The sequence below is a fragment of the Rhagoletis pomonella genome, unplaced genomic scaffold (genome assembly GCF_013731165.1).
Source record: "Rhagoletis pomonella isolate Grant_MI unplaced genomic scaffold, Rhpom_1.0 Rhpom_scaffold_00012, whole genome shotgun sequence".
In the NCBI taxonomy this organism is placed as follows: Eukaryota; Metazoa; Arthropoda; class Insecta; order Diptera; family Tephritidae; genus Rhagoletis; species Rhagoletis pomonella.
The window spans coordinates 15957344-15977813 of record NW_023458566.1 but is presented as its reverse complement, the minus strand read 5'-3'; the positions used below and the strand labels follow the sequence as shown (position 1 = coordinate 15977813).

The 20470-nt window shown below is 39.1% G+C and overlaps 1 protein-coding gene across 1 annotated transcript in view; it reads right to left on the bottom strand.

Moving 5' to 3' along the window:
* LOC118747603 (homeobox protein caupolican) overlaps window positions 1-20470 on the bottom strand; it is an 80174-nt gene that overhangs the window by 50118 nt on the left and 9586 nt on the right. Inside the window, exon 2 of the mRNA XM_036481655.1 lies at window positions 2417-3088. Coding sequence (XP_036337548.1) covers window positions 2417-3088 — 672 coding nt within the window. The remainder of the gene's footprint in view (window positions 1-2416; window positions 3089-20470) is intronic.

Sequence of the window (20470 nt, the reverse complement as noted above, 5' to 3'; positions counted from 1 at the left end):
CACAACAAGGAGGACAATACAAACACTAGCACACACACACACACACACATTTGCAATGACAATAAAGCAACAACTAAAATTTACTACAAACTAATGGTGGGTCAAAACGGAAGAGGCTTAATATATAAACTCATAGACATAGAAGCATATGTATGCATGTAAGAACATGAAAATGTACACATTAATACACACAAAGGTAAATCAATAGATATGTAAATACATACATATATTTTAATAAATATAACTAGGTTGTATTCTAACTGCATCGCTTTTGACATTATTAAAAGGCTGTAGAATCTTTATTGATGGCTCCAAAACTGAAGCAGCGTCAGGATCTGGGTTTTATATATCGAAAGTAACGGAGGCAATCTTCAAATCTCTCTTAAGGAACATGCCAAGCCATGGACTACTTAGTGGAAAATATATATTTACGTGTCTGTATTGACAGCCAAGCTGCACTTAAGCCAATAGCCAGCCCTCTAACTACTTCCAAACCAGTTTGGCAATACAAGTCTCGCCTAACACTAAGTTCAAACAGAAATAATTTCGACTCGATTTACATTTAAATTGAGCTGCCGCTATTTGGGTTTCACACGTAGGGCCACAAATCAAAATTAAACATACCCACCAGGGTTGCATGGAAAGTTTGACTCGATTTACATTCAGTTAAGGACTAATATAGCAATTAAGGGTTCAAATTGTATATGGTAAATTGAATCTAAATCGACTCCATTAGCGCTTATTTGAGTGAAATCAGCTAATTGCTCGATTAACTTTAAATGCCTGTTTAAACTTAGTCTAAATTATGTTGGATAACATAAAAAACTTGTTTTACTCTGGATGCCACATACCGCGAGAGTACCTGGTAAGGAGACATCTGACCATTTGGCTAAATAAAGCTCAGGCTAAAAATCCCATGGTTCGCAACTAGTTCTAGCATTCCCGCCTTCGGCCATCGAAGCCACCATCTCAAAAACAAGTGAATAAGCATTTCGATCAACAATTACTGTGGGGCCGCAGGTGGGCAAAACTCATTGTGCCATCAATCTTAGAGGGTCTTGAGATCATTGATTAAAATGTGTTGCTCTTTAACACCTAACACTTTGCTCCGATTTATGGAGTCTGAGTGCTGTTTTCTGGGCGTGTTGTTTTGTTTTAGCTCCGATAAACAAATATATATTTAGTAGATTTCTATATTTAAAATAGTTCAGAAAAATATATAATAAATGGTACCTTTGCTTGTTTCGGGTTCTTCGAATTTTGCTATTTTCGATTTTTCTTAAAAATTTTGGGATTTATTCGGTATTTTCCTTTATTTCTTCAGTACATTGCAAGATTTTTCATGCTATAATTTTCGGAATCTTCCGGGGTCTTTCGAAACCTTTGCGGGTTCCGGGTTTCATCGAAACTTGATATTCGAAACTTTTTTAATTTTGGATTTTATTTGGACTTTTCAAAATTTTTCGTAGTATTATTTTCGGAATCTCCGGGGGTTTTCGCGATTTCCGGAATATTTTGGGGCTTTCAGGACTATTTCGGGATTTTCTGGTCTTCTGGGATAACGTTTGTATAAAGTATTTAAAACTTAAATACTTATGGCCTTATGATTATAGATACAATATAGATACAATATATACATCTGATTCAGCGGAAGCCTACTTATGAACCTATAAGGCGGCTTGGTAGCACTCCAGCAAGCAGAGTTGTTTCTATGTATGTCCTTGTCTAAATTGTCTCTAATTCAAACAGACATGCAAAACGTCGTTCAACACAAGTTTTAGCTTCATTCATCGGGAAGAACCACTTTGCCTACTCCGAGTGCATGTCAAATTCGTACGACTTTCTACTGATCTCAAACACAGCGCCTCCAATTATATTCATTGCGAGCTGACCTCCACAACAAGCTTTTTCATAGCATACAATTTTAAGCAACGACCTCCCGCAGCGGTGACCTTAAACACCTTTCAAAATTTGCTCATATGAACACGCGATAGTAATATACAACCAAAAACGCCCCAAATTCCGACATTTCACTGCAAATGTCAATATCGCAAACAATAAGTCAATTACGGACGCACATTCTTTAAACTCTACAAACTGTTATAATCCACACTACAATGCCATCGCCACTCAATCCAATTATCTTGTCAGCAAAGTCAAGGCTGCAGCTTAAACATTGGCGCATGCGCATGCGCATAAACTGCTGACCGCTGTCGATTTGCATAACGAAAAGAGCGTGCCGTGCTTTCGACTTTTTACGTCCATGGTTGTGGCGTGCCACAAACCACAAAAAGCGAACAAACGATAATCCAATTAAATGCCAGGCGATTTAAATATTATACACGCATGCAGATAAACACACATACGCACTCAAAACTACATATACATATAACTCATCTAGCAACTACATACTTACCAATGGAGAATAGAACGCCGAACTATCCACGCCGATGCTGGGATAGGGATTTTGGTCGCTTGATGGATAGGGCGTGCCATAAACACTAACTCCCGCCGTCGCGCCTGCGCCTGGCATGCGTGTATAGCTGGAGAGCGCCAAGCGCGCCGAATCGTATTGGCACGAGCACACCGTCTGTCCGGATACGGGATCTGTCATGATGGGGCGGCCGTTCTCACAGCAGGGCGCAGTGCCGTCATTGACAGCGCTGGCGGCAGCATCAATACCTAGGCCAACATCAGCCTCGCTACCGCTGCCGCCTACGCCACTGACATCTGCATTTAAGCTGAGACTCAAGCCGATTGCATTAGCGGTGCTGCTATGTAGTATACTCAAACCGCCTGAGCCGGAGCTAGGATTGTTGTTGTGATTGTTGTTGCTGCTACTATTTGCATTGTTAGATGTTTGCGAAATTGCACCTGGACTGAGCGGCCCGGTGGCAGTGGCTGCGCCAGTTGTAGTCGCCGTCGAGCCGCCCGATGGGCTGAGCGATGCATCGTTGCCGCCAGAGAGCGGTGAGGGCGCATTGCCAATGCCGTTGGCTGCTGTCATGCCGCTGGAGATGGCGGCGGCGGCGGCGGCGGCTGCGGCAGCTGCTGCAACGGAGGAGGACTGAGCAACGCCGTTGAGTAGCTGCAAGTAGGAAACAGATAAGAAAAATGAAATTATTGGTTTTGTTCGTAGCAAGTAAATGAGGCAGAGAGCAATAAAATTGTATGTAAGTATGAGTGTCCAGGAAGGCATGTTGCTGCGCTAGCAGACAGGTGATTTGTGTGCTGCCAGCCGACACCTAGCCAAACAATAGTCCAGCATAAAATAACTTAACTGTTGAGGCAATTGAAAAACAAATCGCCAAAGGCACATTCACACACTTTGCATTGCTGCGGAACGCATGCGCCCCAAACGCACAGGTAACGAGCCTAAGTACGTACAGCGTGCCGTACCATACTCGCCATCGCCCTACGACGCTGTTGCTGGGCGCACGCGGCGCGGCGTATGGCGCGGTCAACTCAAGTCAGCCATGCAGATTAAGACGATAACTCCAAATGTCAAAATATTTTATTGGCTCGGCGCAATTTGCGATCCGTTCCATCTATTTTCACTTCATTAATTTTCAATTTATCACAGTCAGATTTCAGATACGGCAGCGCGCAGCAGAGGGAGACGGCGAGGGCGCAACAGCAGGCAAGCTGGCAGACGCTTGGCTAACAAACTCGCAATGTACGCCGCTTGTGTCGTGTAAGGTCGTCGTGAGTTGCTTGAAGTGAAGGAGGCGCAGTCACAACAACAACAGCAGCAACAACACAACCAACCGAAACAAAGAATCACACAAAAGGGTCTGCTGAAAAAAAAAGACAGTTCGCTTGTAGACGGGCGGCGCAGGGGGGGAGGGGGTGTGGAGGTGCAGCAGTCAATAAAGCAATGAAACAAAAGAACGCTAATGTTTATTGGACAAAACAACAAAAACAAAACCAATCGGTCAGCAGAGTAAAGCAACGGTTGGGGCACGACCGAAGAACACACACACACAAACGCGGCTGCGCGCGCGCGCGCACACACACATACACATGCAAATTGTTAAATGGCACCGCTGCAGGGGCTGGTGGCGCATGCGCGCAGGTATGCATGCCGCGGCTGGCTGCCCGCACTCGATAACCGCAACGAATCGCAATGAGCGCAGAGTGAAGTGAAAAACATTGGTGCTGCCAAGTACATAGCATAGCAGTGCAGGGCAAACAAATAAAAATAACAAAAACAAATTTAAATTACGCCAAGCAAAACAAAGGCGAAATTCAAATATCGATGCCTTCTCGAACGGCTGGCTGGCTGGCTGGCTGCTCCAATACACACACACTACACTTCCTCGGTTCGCCCTGCTTCACGCCGCGCTGTCACTTCGCCGATTCATTAGCTGTGGCTGTCACATTTTATTAGCCAGCATTTTGAGGTCCTCCACACAAATAAAGGCAGAGTAGAAGAAAGAAAAAGGCGAAGAAACGAGGTATGTAAGGCAGCAAAAGAAAAGGGAATTAAGCGGCGTACAAATTTGGCTGCAAGCAAGAAGGTATCGAAAAAAGGAAAATCAAAAAAAAATAAAAAAAACAGCATCAAACTTGACTTCAATAAAAAGAATCGGCTGCCAGCTAGTAGAGTCAAGAGTCTATAAAAAAGTATACATTTAGTTTGTTTAGTAGAAAGAACAAAAAAAAAATCGAGAAAGTAAAAAGGCGAACGTCTGACACGAAAACCGTGGTGGACACGTCACTGGCGGCAGCAAGCAGTGCCAGCGACTTTTTAAGTATTTCTTTTGAACCATTTTTTCTAAATTTTTTTCCATCTTCTTGCCAACTTTGCCATTGCTATTGCGGACGCGACGCGACAACACCAACCGATCTCATACATCCAGCGGCGGCTGGTGGCACTGGTCCCTTTTATCAGATGCTAAAGAGTTGCGCTGCAAAGTAGAGACATTCAAAGCAGGCACGTCTAGCAATGGCTAAATGGCAGCTGATAGTTGATGACAAATTTCGTACGCCATTTGGAAGGAATGCTGTTTGAGCTTTGAGTGGTCGGAGCCATTAAACGGCGGCGGCGCGGCGGCGGTGGCGGCGTTAACCTCGTCAAGAGCGCCAGCCATGCAAATAGGCAGCTGAGAAGACGCAGACGGCAGGTTCCCTCAGTCAGTGTAGAAACAAAAAACTTTAATATTCTTGTATATAAACAGCGCAAGTCCCAGCAATGTTTTTTTTTTGTTAGTGGATTAAGAAAAAATGCTTTAAGTTTAACTTAAGTCCTTGCTCTGACACTTCTACCAAACAGCGCTTAGTTGAATGTTCTTCTCAGCGCGTGATCGTTTCGAACTGATTGCGAATTATTGTCGAATATGTAAAATGTGGCAAAATATGCAAATTGCCCAATGACAAGTGTTGCCATCATTTATTTACACCACTCGGCCAGTCTTTCGCTCTGTTCGTCTGCGCCGTCTTTGTTTTATTCATCTGATAGCTGGTGCTGAATTTGTTTTTGTAATTCAACTATATGATTTTCACACATTTAGCAGGTATATCAAATTTCCTTTATGGATTGCTGCTGTAGATTGCGAACAATGAATGAATGGTTCGTGAACGGAGGCGCGTAACATTTATTAACTACCAGGGAATGTTAAAGACCAGAAGGGTGTTAAAAGTGCTGAATACAAAATGTGTGTGTGATAAATATGTACATAAAAGATTTTGAAGAAAAATTTAAGAAATTAAATTTTCCATCAAAAGTAAGGACGAGAAACTTTTTCATGTTTTATAGCAAAAATTCAGTAAGGTAAATATATGACGAGTTATAGGAAAAAAAACCCTCACAGAGTCGAGAAAATTTAATAAGGATGTTTAAATTCGGAAACTCATGAGCAAATCTACTCAGGAGGTACCTAAACAAGTGAGGTTTTTGGGAATCTAATGAAAGTTTCTCGTCTACATATATAAAAGAATAGGTATTCAATACCTTCTTGAGTCCTCATTAGTACACTCCAGTCAACGTAAATAACACAGCCACACAAAAAAAAGTTCGATTGCGAAGGCTTCCACAAGGCAGGTTCTCTTCCTTGTGTAGTATCTAAAGACCTCTAGGTGGTCCTACCTCTGGATTGGTTCTTTACGGTTCTTTATATATCTGATCAATTTAAGAAAAAGTATTCACAATTTTTAATCCGCCATTTTGAATCAATCATTTCAAATTTTTCAAATATAGTCAATATTCCATGTATGAAGAGTCACCCAATCTGAATCAGTGGTAAGAATAACCAAAATTTCAGTTTAGGTGCAAAAAAAAACAATGAATTCACTGACAAATCAATTACTCAAACTGCAATTCCCTCCAGGGGGTAAAGAATCCATCCCGCGGTAGGGCCACCTAAAGGTCTTTACCTACCATGTGCCAGTCTTCGCACTCTAACTTGTTTTTTTGTGTCCCGGTGTAATCTATGTGCATGATGCGCTAACCAACCCCTGTGAAGCTCTACGTCAGGCAGAAAAAGAAGTAACTTCGTTGGAGCCACTCGGACATGTTCGATTTATTTCGTAAATAGTTTGAAGACCATCCATCCTCGGTGCTATGCCATCTTCAGTAACAAGTTTCATTTACACAAGTTTCTACTGTAGCGTCTTTCCAACAGGATATGCATTGGTAAGAGAGCGTCTCAATCAAAACTGCAACACAATATGGTTTTGCGCAGGGTTTGGGACCCGCCATGTAAAAAACCATACCGCCTGAAATGACCTCGAGTATGCGCCAGCTACCCATAGTAATATGGTGGGGCCTTACTAGACATTGATGGCAAATGCCTGGAGGAGAATTTTTACTCCAGGATTTTAGAAGGCAAATACTTATAGATAGAGTGGCAACATAGTTGAGAACCGGAATTCAGGCGAACTCTACTACTTCTCTGGACATTAACGATGAATTTCCCCTTGACAGAGATGAGATGGGTGAGGGCCAAAATGCTCGTTGCTGTTGTAGCAACACTCCTAAATTCTATTTAAATTGGTTAGTCTAGTTAGTAGACTCAAGAAATACCTGTTTATTTGGGATCGAATAAAGAGAGAAGGTTTAGCTGAGTGGGTTTAAGGGTGCCAATGAAAATGTGGGGTATGTTCACAAGTCGGACATGTGTTGGGTATGTCCAGATCGACTCGGGAAAGGTAAGAGTTAGATCTGCTTTAGTATCCAGATCTAAGTTGCGCAAGAGTTCTGAAAGTCTCGCATAGCAGGTAAAGCTTTACCTTTGCGGTGGGTGGTTGTTGAACTCCGATGACTGCGTTGACGAGTCGAGAATTTGTAAAGATGGTGATTTGCTCTCAGTGAATGTCGTTGATAGTTGGTCCAATGGTTATGCGATGTACTCGTAGATCTGGATCTAGTTTATGAGTTTGAAGATATACCGTTTTGGTTAATGGCAACAACCGAGCAGAATTTGCTCTCTGAGCATGAAATTGTAATGCTTCATGGGGAATCTTGAGGCCTCGTTATGCATTAGGTAATCATGACATGTCTTAAACTTTCTTTCAAATAGGCGCAGCGTAGTTTAGTATCAGCCGGTAAATAGACTTCAATGTCGCCAACAACGCTTCTGTGTATTTGCCCAAGAGCTGCCAGCGAGCGATATGAGGACGTAGGTCTGTAGTTTATTGGTTTCAAATTGGAATTTCAAAAGTTTAAGAGAGCATTTATTACCTAAGCAGGACTATTCAAGCAATTAAAGAAAATGGATTTGTCGAAAATCTTAATTAGTAAATTACCTTTATTTATCTTCATTTCTCTAACAACAAGCAAAATCTTTGAGCATTATTTTTGAAGAATTTCATATTAAATTACAAATTAATCACATCGAAATTTAAAAAAAAAACACTAACACTAGTAGCAGTAAAACTGGCATTTGAAAACCTCACAACAACATTCGCATTCCTTCATATACTCAAACCTCAAAATATTCTAATAACCTCCGCTCATCGCATAACGAAATTATGCTTCCAACAAACGCAAATTTGCAACCTGATAAGTAAACGTTGCGCTAAACAAACATCAACTGCCATAACCATAATCATCTAGTAGCAAATCTGTATGCAATTGCACGCGAAGGCGCAAACGGATATTGCAGACATAAAAAAAAAAAAATTGAGCGACGAAATTGCCTAAAGGCACAGCTACCGCACAACAACGCAACGCCCAATGCAACTACATGTGCTCCAGCTAGCCAAAGTACATAAGTATAAATGTATGTATGTATGTATGTATGTATGTACTTAACTGCACACGAACACAATGCATTATTTACGTTTATGGTCAAAACTCAATTTCCTAAACCAAAAAAAAAAAAGTTCAACATCGAGTCCTTGGCGCGTGGAGCGGGTGGCATTGGCATTGATTGGCTTACGGTGCGCGGCGAGATGGGTCGGTCTGCAATGCAAAATCTATAATAATGGTAATTTGGTGCTGTGTCGAAACTGCTTCTCAACACCTCCAGATGACTCCATCGTCGAATCGAGCAAACGAAGCGCCAACACTCAATTGGACAGCCAGTATCTAATCACATTCATAATTCGCAGTTAGTGGAGGCCATTAAGCGCAAACATGCACGCGTAAACACACACACACACACACACACATATCTGCGCGGACGTATGTATGCATGCATGCAGATTGCGGTACAGCGGCCAGCGGCCAGCGTAAATTTCAGTCAAAAACGTTCGCATAATAAAAACATTTTCATGAATGAAATCTAATGAATTCAGAATGAATGTCCACTGCTGACAAGCACACACATATGTACATACAGTGACTCAAACAAATGACCACGTTTTGTTTTTTTTTTTTTAATATTGGTAATATTTTTCTAGCAGATTTTTTTTTGTTATTTTAATATAAAAATATCGTCTAAGTTTTAACCAAAACCGTGTAAGTCACAGTTTCAAACTTTGTACAAAATTTTAGAAAATTCAACAAATTTTCATAAAAATTTCAACTTTTTATTCTGAATTTTTAGAAAATATTTGGGTATAAAGTTTTATAGCCCACACAATTTTAGTCTAATAAAGTGCAAGTTTCAAACGCCTAAAAAATCGTGTTGGTTTTTGAGAATTTTGTTTTGGCTACTTTTTCGAGTTTTTTAATTTGAAAATTTGTTGCAGACGGCCTCCCGCGTTTTCTTTCATAAGAAATGTATATTTACATAAAAAGTGCAAAATTTAAAAAAAAATTCAGAATAAAAAGTTGAAATTTCTATGAAATTTTTTTTTTGTATAGATTTAAAACTGTGATTTACACGGTTTTCGTTAAAGCTTAGACGATATTTTTATATAAAAATAACAGAAAAAATTTAGCTCGAAAAACATTACGAATATTTGAAGAAAATCAACACGTGGTAATTTATTTGAGTCACTGTAAGTGAGTAGTGAGCCTGCTTCAGCGTATCCAATATTGTACTTTTTTGCTTAGCTGCGACAGATAAAAACTGCATAAAAGCTGCTTGCAGCAAAGGGTCCACCGCTGTGAATGTATGCATGTATGTGTGTATGTGCTGGAGGTCCGGCATTCGCATTCGGCACACAATTCCTTTCCTCCAGAACACCGCAGTATCTGTAGCTTGTCTTCAACTGCGGTCTGTCCACTCGAGCGTCTGCCTCGACTTGCCTCGACTTGACTTGAGTTGGTTGTTGTGTTGCACGCTTATTATCAGCACGCAAGACAGTTTATTTTTAATGATCCTCTACACTTTGTTCGCAATGAACGCTCGACGCTTTTAACGACGACGACGACGACGACAACGACGACGGTACAACCAGCTCAACGCAAAAACCCTCTGGCCCCAGCTGCGCCGCCTCGCTGCAACTGCAACCATTCTTATGCCGAAAAATGCTACCAAATGCTCCACATATCGCATTGCCATTGCTGTGCTCGCTGCAAATCCACACTGCACTAAGCCACACACACACACACACACACACACGACTATAAAGCGGACAGACTGCCAACGGCGTTGCAAGGTGTGGTGTTATGTGTAGTGCTTGGCTGTTGCTTTCATTCCGGTTTCAAATTCTTCCGGAATTTATCGAAAAAATTACTGTAGATAGGATATGAGCAGACACTTAGAGATAGTTATGCGCAGCTTATTCATACTTACATACATATGTGTACTGGTATGTGTGTGGTTAGAGAAGCACTGGCAATTCTTTTGTCTACACTCAGCTCAACACCTTTCCTTTCCTCGGGCATCGCAGCACCGCACAATCAGTGCTTTGATTTATAAATTATTGTCTGAATGCTCGTCTCGAGGTGTTGGCAGTGTTTTGCACAATTTAGGAGCATTTAATTTTTATTGCTATGATTTTGATTGCAGCAGAAAGCAAGTAAGCAACAACAACATAACAATTGCATCGAAATTGGTATATAAATAAAGATAACAAGTGTTTGAGAAGTGGTCATCAGTGGTAGATGGGATCGTTTATGAACACTTTTGACTTTGATATTATAGACTGATGGGCGTTTATGTTGCATATACCATTTTATGTACATATGTATACTTCAAACCAACTAATGGATGTTCAAAATTATAGTCGAAATTCCGAACACTTAGCCCAACTGCTTTTGCCTCAATTGTGCAATGCCCTGCTAGAACGCACCTCCGAGAATGAGAGCTACGGCTTTGTGAGCGCGTAAAAATTGGTTTTGAGAGAGTAAGAATGATCTTGCAATTGCAAAAGTGCTCACATGAAGTCCATCTGTCGAAGAGCAGTCCGCAAGTGCTCAAAGTCATTCTCACTCTCGTTTTACTCGGTGAGATCGATTCGACGGAGCCTTTTCTGGCCAGCTCATCCGCAAAGCATTATCACTATAGTCTCGCATCTATCTAAGTCAGACTATAAAATAATCAGACGCAACTGAGAGAGAGATTAGGCATTCTCTACTAGCTTTTAGCTCACCATGAGCCATCAGAGAGAGGCGGCTTCCTTAACGTTAGCTACCTCTTCCTGGAAAACACTAACGAGATCTAGAAATCCATATTTAAAATTAATGGAAGGCTCTCTGCGAAAGGCTACTCAACTGACTCTTCCAAAAACCTCCGACCCATCCAAGAATGATAGAATACAAGATTGCGCCGATCAGAGAGGATTTTTGAGAATAACTTTTGTGTGACGTCACACTGGTGCAATTGCGAGAGAGAAATGCCAAAACGTGAGCAAGAATGGAAGAAGAAGAAAAAATTTGGCATGGAAAACGTAAACAAGTTGCACAAGTGTGACGTAATGCAAACAACGATTCTGTCAAATTCGTTAAGAGAGGAATAGCGGTCCGAGATCGGCGCAACCTTTGTATTCTCTCAATCATGCGACCCATCTGTTTAGAAGTTCACCGCTGCTTTTTTCCGACTACACTTACCTAGAGATGATGTGAGTAGAGAAAGAGATAATTGATGTAATTGATGTGTATGCCTTGTTATGAGGGATAACAGCGAAGACTCCACAAATACTAGAGTGTTCAAATCCTGACTCATTTAAGCAGCCATTTTCGATTATGTCACACCGCAGACCTTATTGCAGCAGCCTTATTTACGATGTCGACGGACTCTATGACGTTAAAAGTCAGAATATAGTAATCCTAAGCGCCCTGTGAAATAACTAAGGGCTATACCCGCCCCAGCTCTCTGACTTCATAATAAAGTATGGACCTAGCTATGGTTTCGTACAGCCCGAAAGTAATCTTAGGAAAGGCCCCATCTTTTACCAAATGCCCCTCTGCAGCAATAGAGAGCCACTTATGCCTTACTAGTTCCCTCATCGCCGACAGCTTCCTGTCTGGAATAAAATCTTGTGTACTAGAATCCTACAGAAAGCGCCATACGAACGCCTCCAATTGAGGGAAGAGTCGCATGGAGCATTATTATACCTACTCAAGAATGATGGAATACAAGATTGCGCCGATCAGAGAGGATTTTTGAGAATAACTTTTGTGTGACGTCGCACTGGTGCAATTGCGAGAGAGAAATGCCAAAACGTGAGCAAGAATGGAAGAAGAAGAAAAAATGTTGCTTGCAAGGAAAACGTAAACAAGTTGCACCAGTGTGACGTCATGCAAACGACGATTCTGTCAAATTCGTTAAGAGAGGAATAGCGGTCCGAGATCGGCGCAACCTTTGTATTCTCTCAATCCTGATACCTACTGAATAAGGCGAGTCCCGTCTAACTAAAATCTACTGCTCACCGTTCGCAGGTCACTTACTTAGTAACCAAGTTCAGAAATTTAGCCCTCACTAAAATTTTATTATCGTCCACATAGACAATCTGAAAATATCTTCTTCGTTTCCGTTAATACAAAGCAGGACACATAGTATCTACTACACCGGCATGCCTTCTGATTCTATTTAAAGCAACCGCTTTGAGCTCCTTCCATCTTAACCCCAGTTGCTTTGCCTCTCGGTCGACTGTTCTTTTCCACGATTCGTACGTTTGGAGTATCATTCTAAGACATTTGTTACGAAAACTTGCAGGCGCCTGGTTATTGCAGTAAAGACTTTCCAGGTGGAACTGTCATACAGCAGTATCAAGAGCACATTAGATCTGGAAAGTCTGATCCTTAAATTGGAACTCAAATTAATTCGGCGGTCAATGTCTTAGTTAGTGCCGCCACTGGGGCAACTCGCAGTCTCAGGAATTTCATCAGATATCAGCGCGTCACCACAAGACTTCGCTGGCATACTTAGAACCTTGGTCTTTTTAAAGTTGATACTCAGGCCTGCCACTTAGGCTTCTCTGTGTAGCGTAAATGTAATATATCGACAATTTTATAGTAATTGAACAATCGATACTTTAAGCTGCATCAATACGCCTGCGAATTTGTGCTTAAGCATTGAAGCTGTTAAATGCTTAAAGATAGTCCAAAATCCACCACTGCCGAATTTTACCTAGCGGAAAAATCTAAGAAGAAACAAAAAAGAACTCTGGTCGCGTACTACCTTTGTCATGGCTGACATTTCTTTCTCCATACTAAGCCAGTGCGCAACTAAGTTTTAAGCCACAGTTGGCCACTTCATAAGCACATCAACCTGTTAAAGCTTTATTCAAACCGCTGTATAAACGCTACCTTTGGCCCAAAAACTTAAATACCTATTTAGATTATGCTTTTGTGAAATAAAGCCTGGTAAGCAAGTATGGCTGCTATGAAATTGCTCGGAACGTTTTTGAGTGTAGCTGGTGGCATCTGCATAAAAACTGTTCGCAACTGTCTAGGGTCCCTTAAACTTATTCTAACACTGATCGTCTTTCCACCAAAATATCATAAAATAGCTTTCAACACATTTTAGCCAGTTAAATAAGAAATAGTTATGCATTTCTTCATTTCAAAATCAATCAAAAATTAAGCGAAAACGCTCAGCGGAAGTAAAACTTAAAATGTAACTTCACGCCATGCAAGCAAAATTAAAAAAAAAACTTTTCCCGCACAAATATTTGCCATATTCGCTTTCTGCAATTAGGTACATATTTATGTAAGGTACATATATGTATATGTATGTATGTATTTACATATGGATCAATACATGTACTTACATACATATGTACCTCCGGTCACTCCCTCATGTTCATTCCGCATTTATTTGCCAATCAAGCGGATATGCACAGACGAGCTTGAAGCGGTTGTACATACATACATATGTATATAGTAGTATGGGATGGAACTTTCCGGCGAAAAATCACGCTGGCAGCTGGTCGAAGATGCGAAGCGAAAAAAGATCAAAGCAGCGACCATAAACGGAAATAATGTGCAAATATTAAAACAGCCAGTTATTACAATTGAAACGGAGATTCTCCCACAAAAAAAGAGGTGAGGCGCGGAGAAAACGACAAGAAATATGTGTGTATGTATGTAAAGGCAAAATGCAGGCGAGGAAAGGAAAGCCCCAAATGGAGTCAATCGTAAAACACGCCAAAACAAAATGGGGAGACACGCGAATTGCAAATGCGAGAATATTAAAATGAACATAACGAACATAGCACAAATACATATGTATGTATGTGCAATTAGGATCTGGTTAAGTTTATAACGAGGTAAAAATAACAACTGCAACAATTGCAACAACAAAGGAACAGCGGCTGAAACAAAACGCGAAAAGTAAAAGCGGTCATCAACAATGAAAAGAAACTAACTAAAAAAAAAATCGTAAAACAATACAAAAAAAATGTTATAGCTTGCTGTACTAAAAAAAAAAACTTTAAGAAATTTCTGCTAGGTAGTAGAGTTCGAATATTAATTGCGAAAAAGCGTTTGCTAATTAATTTTCTTTTTGTTTTAGTTTCAGTTAGATAAAAAATTTTATTTTCATTTATCGTTATCGTTATGATCATCGGTATCTATCGGTATCGGTATAAATACATATGTAGTTCCCATTTTCGATATCGTCATATTATGCACTAAATCGATCGTTATAGTTGGCGATAAAATTATTGTTGTTGTTTTCGTTGTCGACGATGGTATTGTCATTGTCACCGAATACGTTAAATGTATCTCTAAATCATTGGTGATCATCTTTGTTAACGGCATCGACATAAAAGTTATCGATTATTATCGACATCGATAACAGTATTGTTATCGCTATCAATTGTTATTAGTTTTGTCACGATCGTATCTTTATCGGTGTACCTATCGGCCATACATTGCATTATCGATATTAGTAAGTATTATTGTTTAGAGTTTTTGTTGTCGTTAAACTTATATAGGTATCATTATCAATGTGGTAATCGATATTGGCGATTCGGGTCCACTTGTCAAAGAAGTTTAAATCAACTACACAAAGAAAAAAGTAACATCATTTTTTCAAACAGCGTCATTTTCGGGCTTTCCATGTTAGCGATTTTAAAATTTTGAACAAAAAAAATTTTATATAAAGCATAAGTCATAACAAATAATGCTGAAATCAACGAAATTTTGCCATGTTAAATTTGTCAATAAAAGCGAAATTCGAGAAAATTCAAGCAATTTCAAAAATTTGCTATTAAAATTTTAAATTTTTTAATCAGATTTTTTAGAAAATTTGTGGGCATGCCTTTTTATAGTCTTTTAATTTCTTTACACCCAAACATTTTCTGTCAGCCTCGCAGGGTTTGAGGGTTGAAAACTCATTTCTGAAGAAGCGTTACTAGCTGAAGTGTGGCAAGAATGCCGAAAAGTTTGTGAATCAATAGAAACGAATAGTCGTCGCAGTTACCAAGAACTTCACGTGGCACACAGGAGTATTTGTATAATAAAACCAATCAAAATTCAGATTTATCAACTTTGATAAAATTATCTTTAAACAGTTGGCAGGATTTTTGACTACGTCAAATAGAACATAGCCTTTATGTGATATTTTTTTTCTGCGCTACCAAAAACTGCATTTGTTTCTCTCGTTATTATGTGTTTTATGAATCAATCTTAAAGTAAAACTAGTAGATATACAAATAGAAAGCATGTACTATAATTCATATATTTTTTTTTAATTATTTGAAATGGGGGCTATGGGATATCTATTTTTAGCAAAAAATTCAAATAAATAACAGTCATTTTGTTTTCGTGTCGGTTATCGCCGGGCAATATTCTATTATAGGGATATAATTTGGATCCACGACTACAAACTTGTTATAAAACTGTTCGCCTAAGTCGGTTTTCTCCGCTTTTTAAAGTCCAAGTTTAAGATCCTTCAAAAGGGATTCCAAGCAGAAATGTTTAACGGCTAATTATAGGGAAAGTCGATGCTGGCATAATTAAAAATTTGTTGATTTAGTCGAATATTATTTGCCAAAGATGTGGTGAAAAAACTCAGTGCGCCACTATTTTCTTCCTACTGGTTTCTGGTCAGTAAAAATTACTTAAAAATACAAGAAAACGAATGCGGAGAAGTGCGCTCCATACTAAAATGCTATCTTCGGAGCTGAGTACCGAGATTTACTGAATTATATGTTCTCAAATTTCAGTGTGGATGATGTTTGGAAGGTATATGACACTTTTTTATACTTTTAAGTTATTTATTTAATTTAATTTAAGAAAACATCAAAATTTTTGCAACTGAAAGCTCTACAAAATTCACAATTATTCGTAAATGGGGGCCAATCTGAAAAAACGGGGGGCATATCCGGACTCGGCGATCTAAATATGCCCTATTTGAATTTTTGAACGCCCGTTTTGAATTTTTCTGAAGTAGGTTTTTTTGTGGACCTATGGCATTCTATGGATGAATATATGACGAAAAATAATCTAAGATAAATGTAATTAGCAGGGAATGGATTTTATGAAAATTGCGTTTTTTCTGCCAAAGATATAGAATATATTCGATTAAGAATGCCCACGATATTTTTTACTGGAAAAGTTACTATACACACCGAGTATTCGCAGTTGTATTCGAATACTGTAATTTTACAGATGGGTTACAGCGCTGTAACAGCACTGCTAAATCGGTTACAGCACTGCTAGTTAACATTTCACAGTGACAGCACGGTTAACCCTATGGCGACACTGGAACATTACTACATCAGTGATGTTGAACTCTTTACATGCCGTAAAATATTAACACAGGCGCTAAATTTTAACCTTCCGGTAGCCAAAATGTTGCTCATAAAAAATCTGACCACGCACCACGCTCTTCGAGATCGCATTCTGCAGAACGCTGGCTGCTTTCGTAGTCGCCGCTGTCAATTTACAGTTAATAATTTTATGATTTTTATGATTTATGTATTTTGTATTTATCTAAAGACACGCTCGCGAAAGCGTTGAGCGAAATTTTTATTGCATAGATATAAATTTATTGGCCAACAACAACGCCAACGCTTCAACTACAAAGAGCGAGCAAGCGGCAAGGCCTCAACTACTGGCAATAAATTATAGATATAAGGGAAAAAATGTTGCCTTTCAAAACGCAATAAAGTTTGTTGCACACGGCGATGCTACTAGTATTTATTTATTTGCCGCATTGTTGTTGATTTCTTTAAGTTGAAAGCCCTTTTGTGTTTGCTTATTTTTTTTGAAGGCTCAACAAAAGCAACAGATCGGAGCGCAACAGTAGCTGCGGTCAAAATATGAATGTAAGGTAGGCAGTTTTCTTCTTGGTCTGCTCCAAAAAACCACCACAAAACCAAAAAACAACGGCCACAATATTAGTTGTCTGCGCCACACATACTCACATACATACATACATATGTACCTACCTACATACATATTTATTTATGTGCGTGAAAAAAAAGTTGAGTGGCGCTATTTTGGCTGCTGTTGTCGCTACTCCTAAATACTTACTCCAGCAACTGCAACTGGAAGTGGCTCGCCTCCACGCAGTTACTCACTTACATTAATATTCACACAATTTAGGTAAACTGGCTCAAACGGAAAATAAAAAAAAATCTACAAACAATTTGGTAGCATCAATGCGCACGCTCACTGGCGGCGACTGCTGCTGAATGACAATATGTAATTGTTTTTATTGTCTGCTGCTACTTCTGTTGCCGCTGTCTTCTTAACAAAAGTTTTTGCATTGTTCCAAGCGCAACGTGTGCAGGAGTCTTTTTTGTTGCTGCTATTGTGTTTTCAGCGCGCATACGCACATTAAAAATTCATAAATCAATTATGGAATGTGGAACTGAAAAATTTCTGCAATGCCTCTTGCTGTCTGCTGCCTACTGCCTATGTATATCGCTGCCCTACACAGCTTCTGTAGGCAATTTTCAATTTTTTTATTTTTTATTTTTTCACCAGTTTTTGTTTCTGTCTGCTTGGTTTTTTGCTCGCTGCATTCGCATTCGTTCATTCATTCATGCAATCAATGTGCATTTTTGCAACGCATTGTCTTCGGCATGGTTGCGGATAATAAGGACACCTCATAAAAATTCATATCCACCGATACATGGACACGTACATACAAAGGGCGGTAAGTAAGTGTGTGCATACATATGTACATTCAGAAATACAAACATTTATATGCTAACCCAGCTGCAAAGAAACTATCTATGGACAATACTAGTGCCATTTCTTATTGGGACAGTACTAGCCCCAATCAAGTGAAGCTAAGTATCTCTAGTCGAGCACTTTAAATGAGCTGCAGTCAGTATAAAAGTTAATAAATAAATTATAATAGTCCTCTTTGAAAATTATTTTCCAGTATTTCAAGCTAACCTAGTCTTCTTTTTCTGACTGGTATTTTTCTTTACGTAGTATGTCTAGTAGGAGATTTTTATATTCATAGAATATTTTGCATAAAATCCCTGTACAAAGAATATCGTTAGACATGAATCGTTGGCCGAAGAGCGACTCTTTGGTATGCACTACTGTGTTCAATTTCTGCACTTCAAGAAGGTGTGAGTGCATATTTGCATATGAACTACGTACGTAAAAATTATTCAAATACTACCGGGTGGGTGGATAAGTTATGCATACATTACATTATGTATTGGCATTTTTTATTTTATATTATTTATTTTATTGAAATTTTCTGCCAGATGAAATGCCTGCAAATATGTTTAGAAAGTTTGCATTTTTTAGTGTATTGTGTATCAAATTTATTTGAGAGCAATAAACGTGAGGTAGACGGGCATGCTTATGCAGATAAACTAGCACACAAATGCGCATAATAATTTTGCCCTGACAGACGGCAGTATTGCGGATTAACGAGCCGCAGGGTCGTGGGTTCGAGTCCCACGACCAGTAGAATTTTCATTTATTTCGGTTTTATTCTTTTTTTTTTGATAAGTTCTATATTATTTTAACGTTAATTTCAGTTAGTTGTTGTTGACTTTTTAATAAAAATCAAGTCTAAAAGTTTTAATTAACTAATAGTGTCGAACATAGGGTTATAGAGGTTTGGTTCAATATGCAGAAAATTTGTTTTATACACCTGTCTAATTAATGTAATTAAATATTATTTATAATCGATTTTATACAAATTTAAAAAAAATGTGTTAAAAGTATTGTGTAATATATATGTACTTCTCATAAGAGTGGTATTGTTTTATTAAACTGAATAATTTTACTGTTCACCAAATCTAGAAACTGTAAACAATTATAAAATGCACGTAATATATTAACTTTCCAATTATTGTACACATATTTTTTAAATTTAGTATATTCCTTAAAAAAAACCGGTAGTCTGTTAAAACATCTGTAGTTAAGGGTTTACGGAAAATCCTAATGCATATGTATCTGCTAGCTCAAACTGAAGTCATAGCTTGGTGTAAGTTGTTGTAAAAAATACAGTAAACTGCTCGCCTCCATTTAACTAAAAAACAATTTTTTTTTACATTTTCTGGCAAATTTTAAAATTACGCTGAGTTTTTCTTCACATTGCACTATTAACTTACAGCTGTTAAAGTCGAAACACCCGGTTGACTCTTAATACCAGAGCAAACTGAAGATTTGTAAAGCAATGAAGCAAATTTAAGTTTTCCTCTTCAGTCGCAATGCCTAATAATTATAATTACCGTTAATCTTGAACATACAATACATTACTTTAATTATAATAATTTAACCCAAGTTTGCTTATTATAATAAATGGGAAGCCATTCGAGTTAATTTATTAAAATGTAAACAGCGCTCGCTACACATGGGGATAACGTGTGTATGTATGTATGTATGTATGTATTATTGTACAAGCACACACTCACATGTGTAAGTATGGATATGTAACTTGAAAATTTAGACGCAATGCAGTGCCGCTGAAGTCCTGTCGTTGGCGAATATTTGCAAACCTACGCAGATACACCTGTGCACGTACCCATACATACATACATACATACATAAGTACATACACGCGCATGCGATTCCCTTTTGAGTGCAGTGTAAATTATCTTCAAGAAAGCAACAGCGGAAGTCGGCATTCAAGTTGTGCCTAGACCCTAGGTTGAAGTGTTGGCAAAGAGGAACGAGAGGTAAACGAAACGCAGCAGTGTTCTACTAATTTGATAAACTTGCTACATAAATAGTATTAGTGATGCCACCGATCCCCCGGCTTGACCATGCAATTGAGAAAGTGACTAAATATTTATAGGTGCTTGAGTATAAATACGTATGTACATGCATATGTATGTATGTATGTATGTATGTGCTGTAATCATACATAAATATGTATGTTCATATGTATGTTCCCACTCCTTTGTGCATCCATTCGAGTGTAATTATGGTTGTGTAAGCGTCGCTCGACCAGCATAGCCACAAGCTCATTATAAGCGTTATTGTTGTTGTTGTTGGCTACTAAATTGTTGCTTTTGTGGCAATGTCCTAAATTGTTGCAAACATTTCCTTGCATAATTTGCTGCATTAACGCGCGACGACCAACCAACCGCTCAACTCGCCAACCGGCTGTCCATTCGGCTGAAGAACCAGCCTGCGGCCAATAGTTCCAACACCAGCGCACCTACACACACACACACACACACAGAGGGGCTCCTCTGTCTGCGCCCCCCCTCCTCTTCCAGTTTTCTGCTTTATCTGAATATTCATGCCGGTGGCGCTTTTATG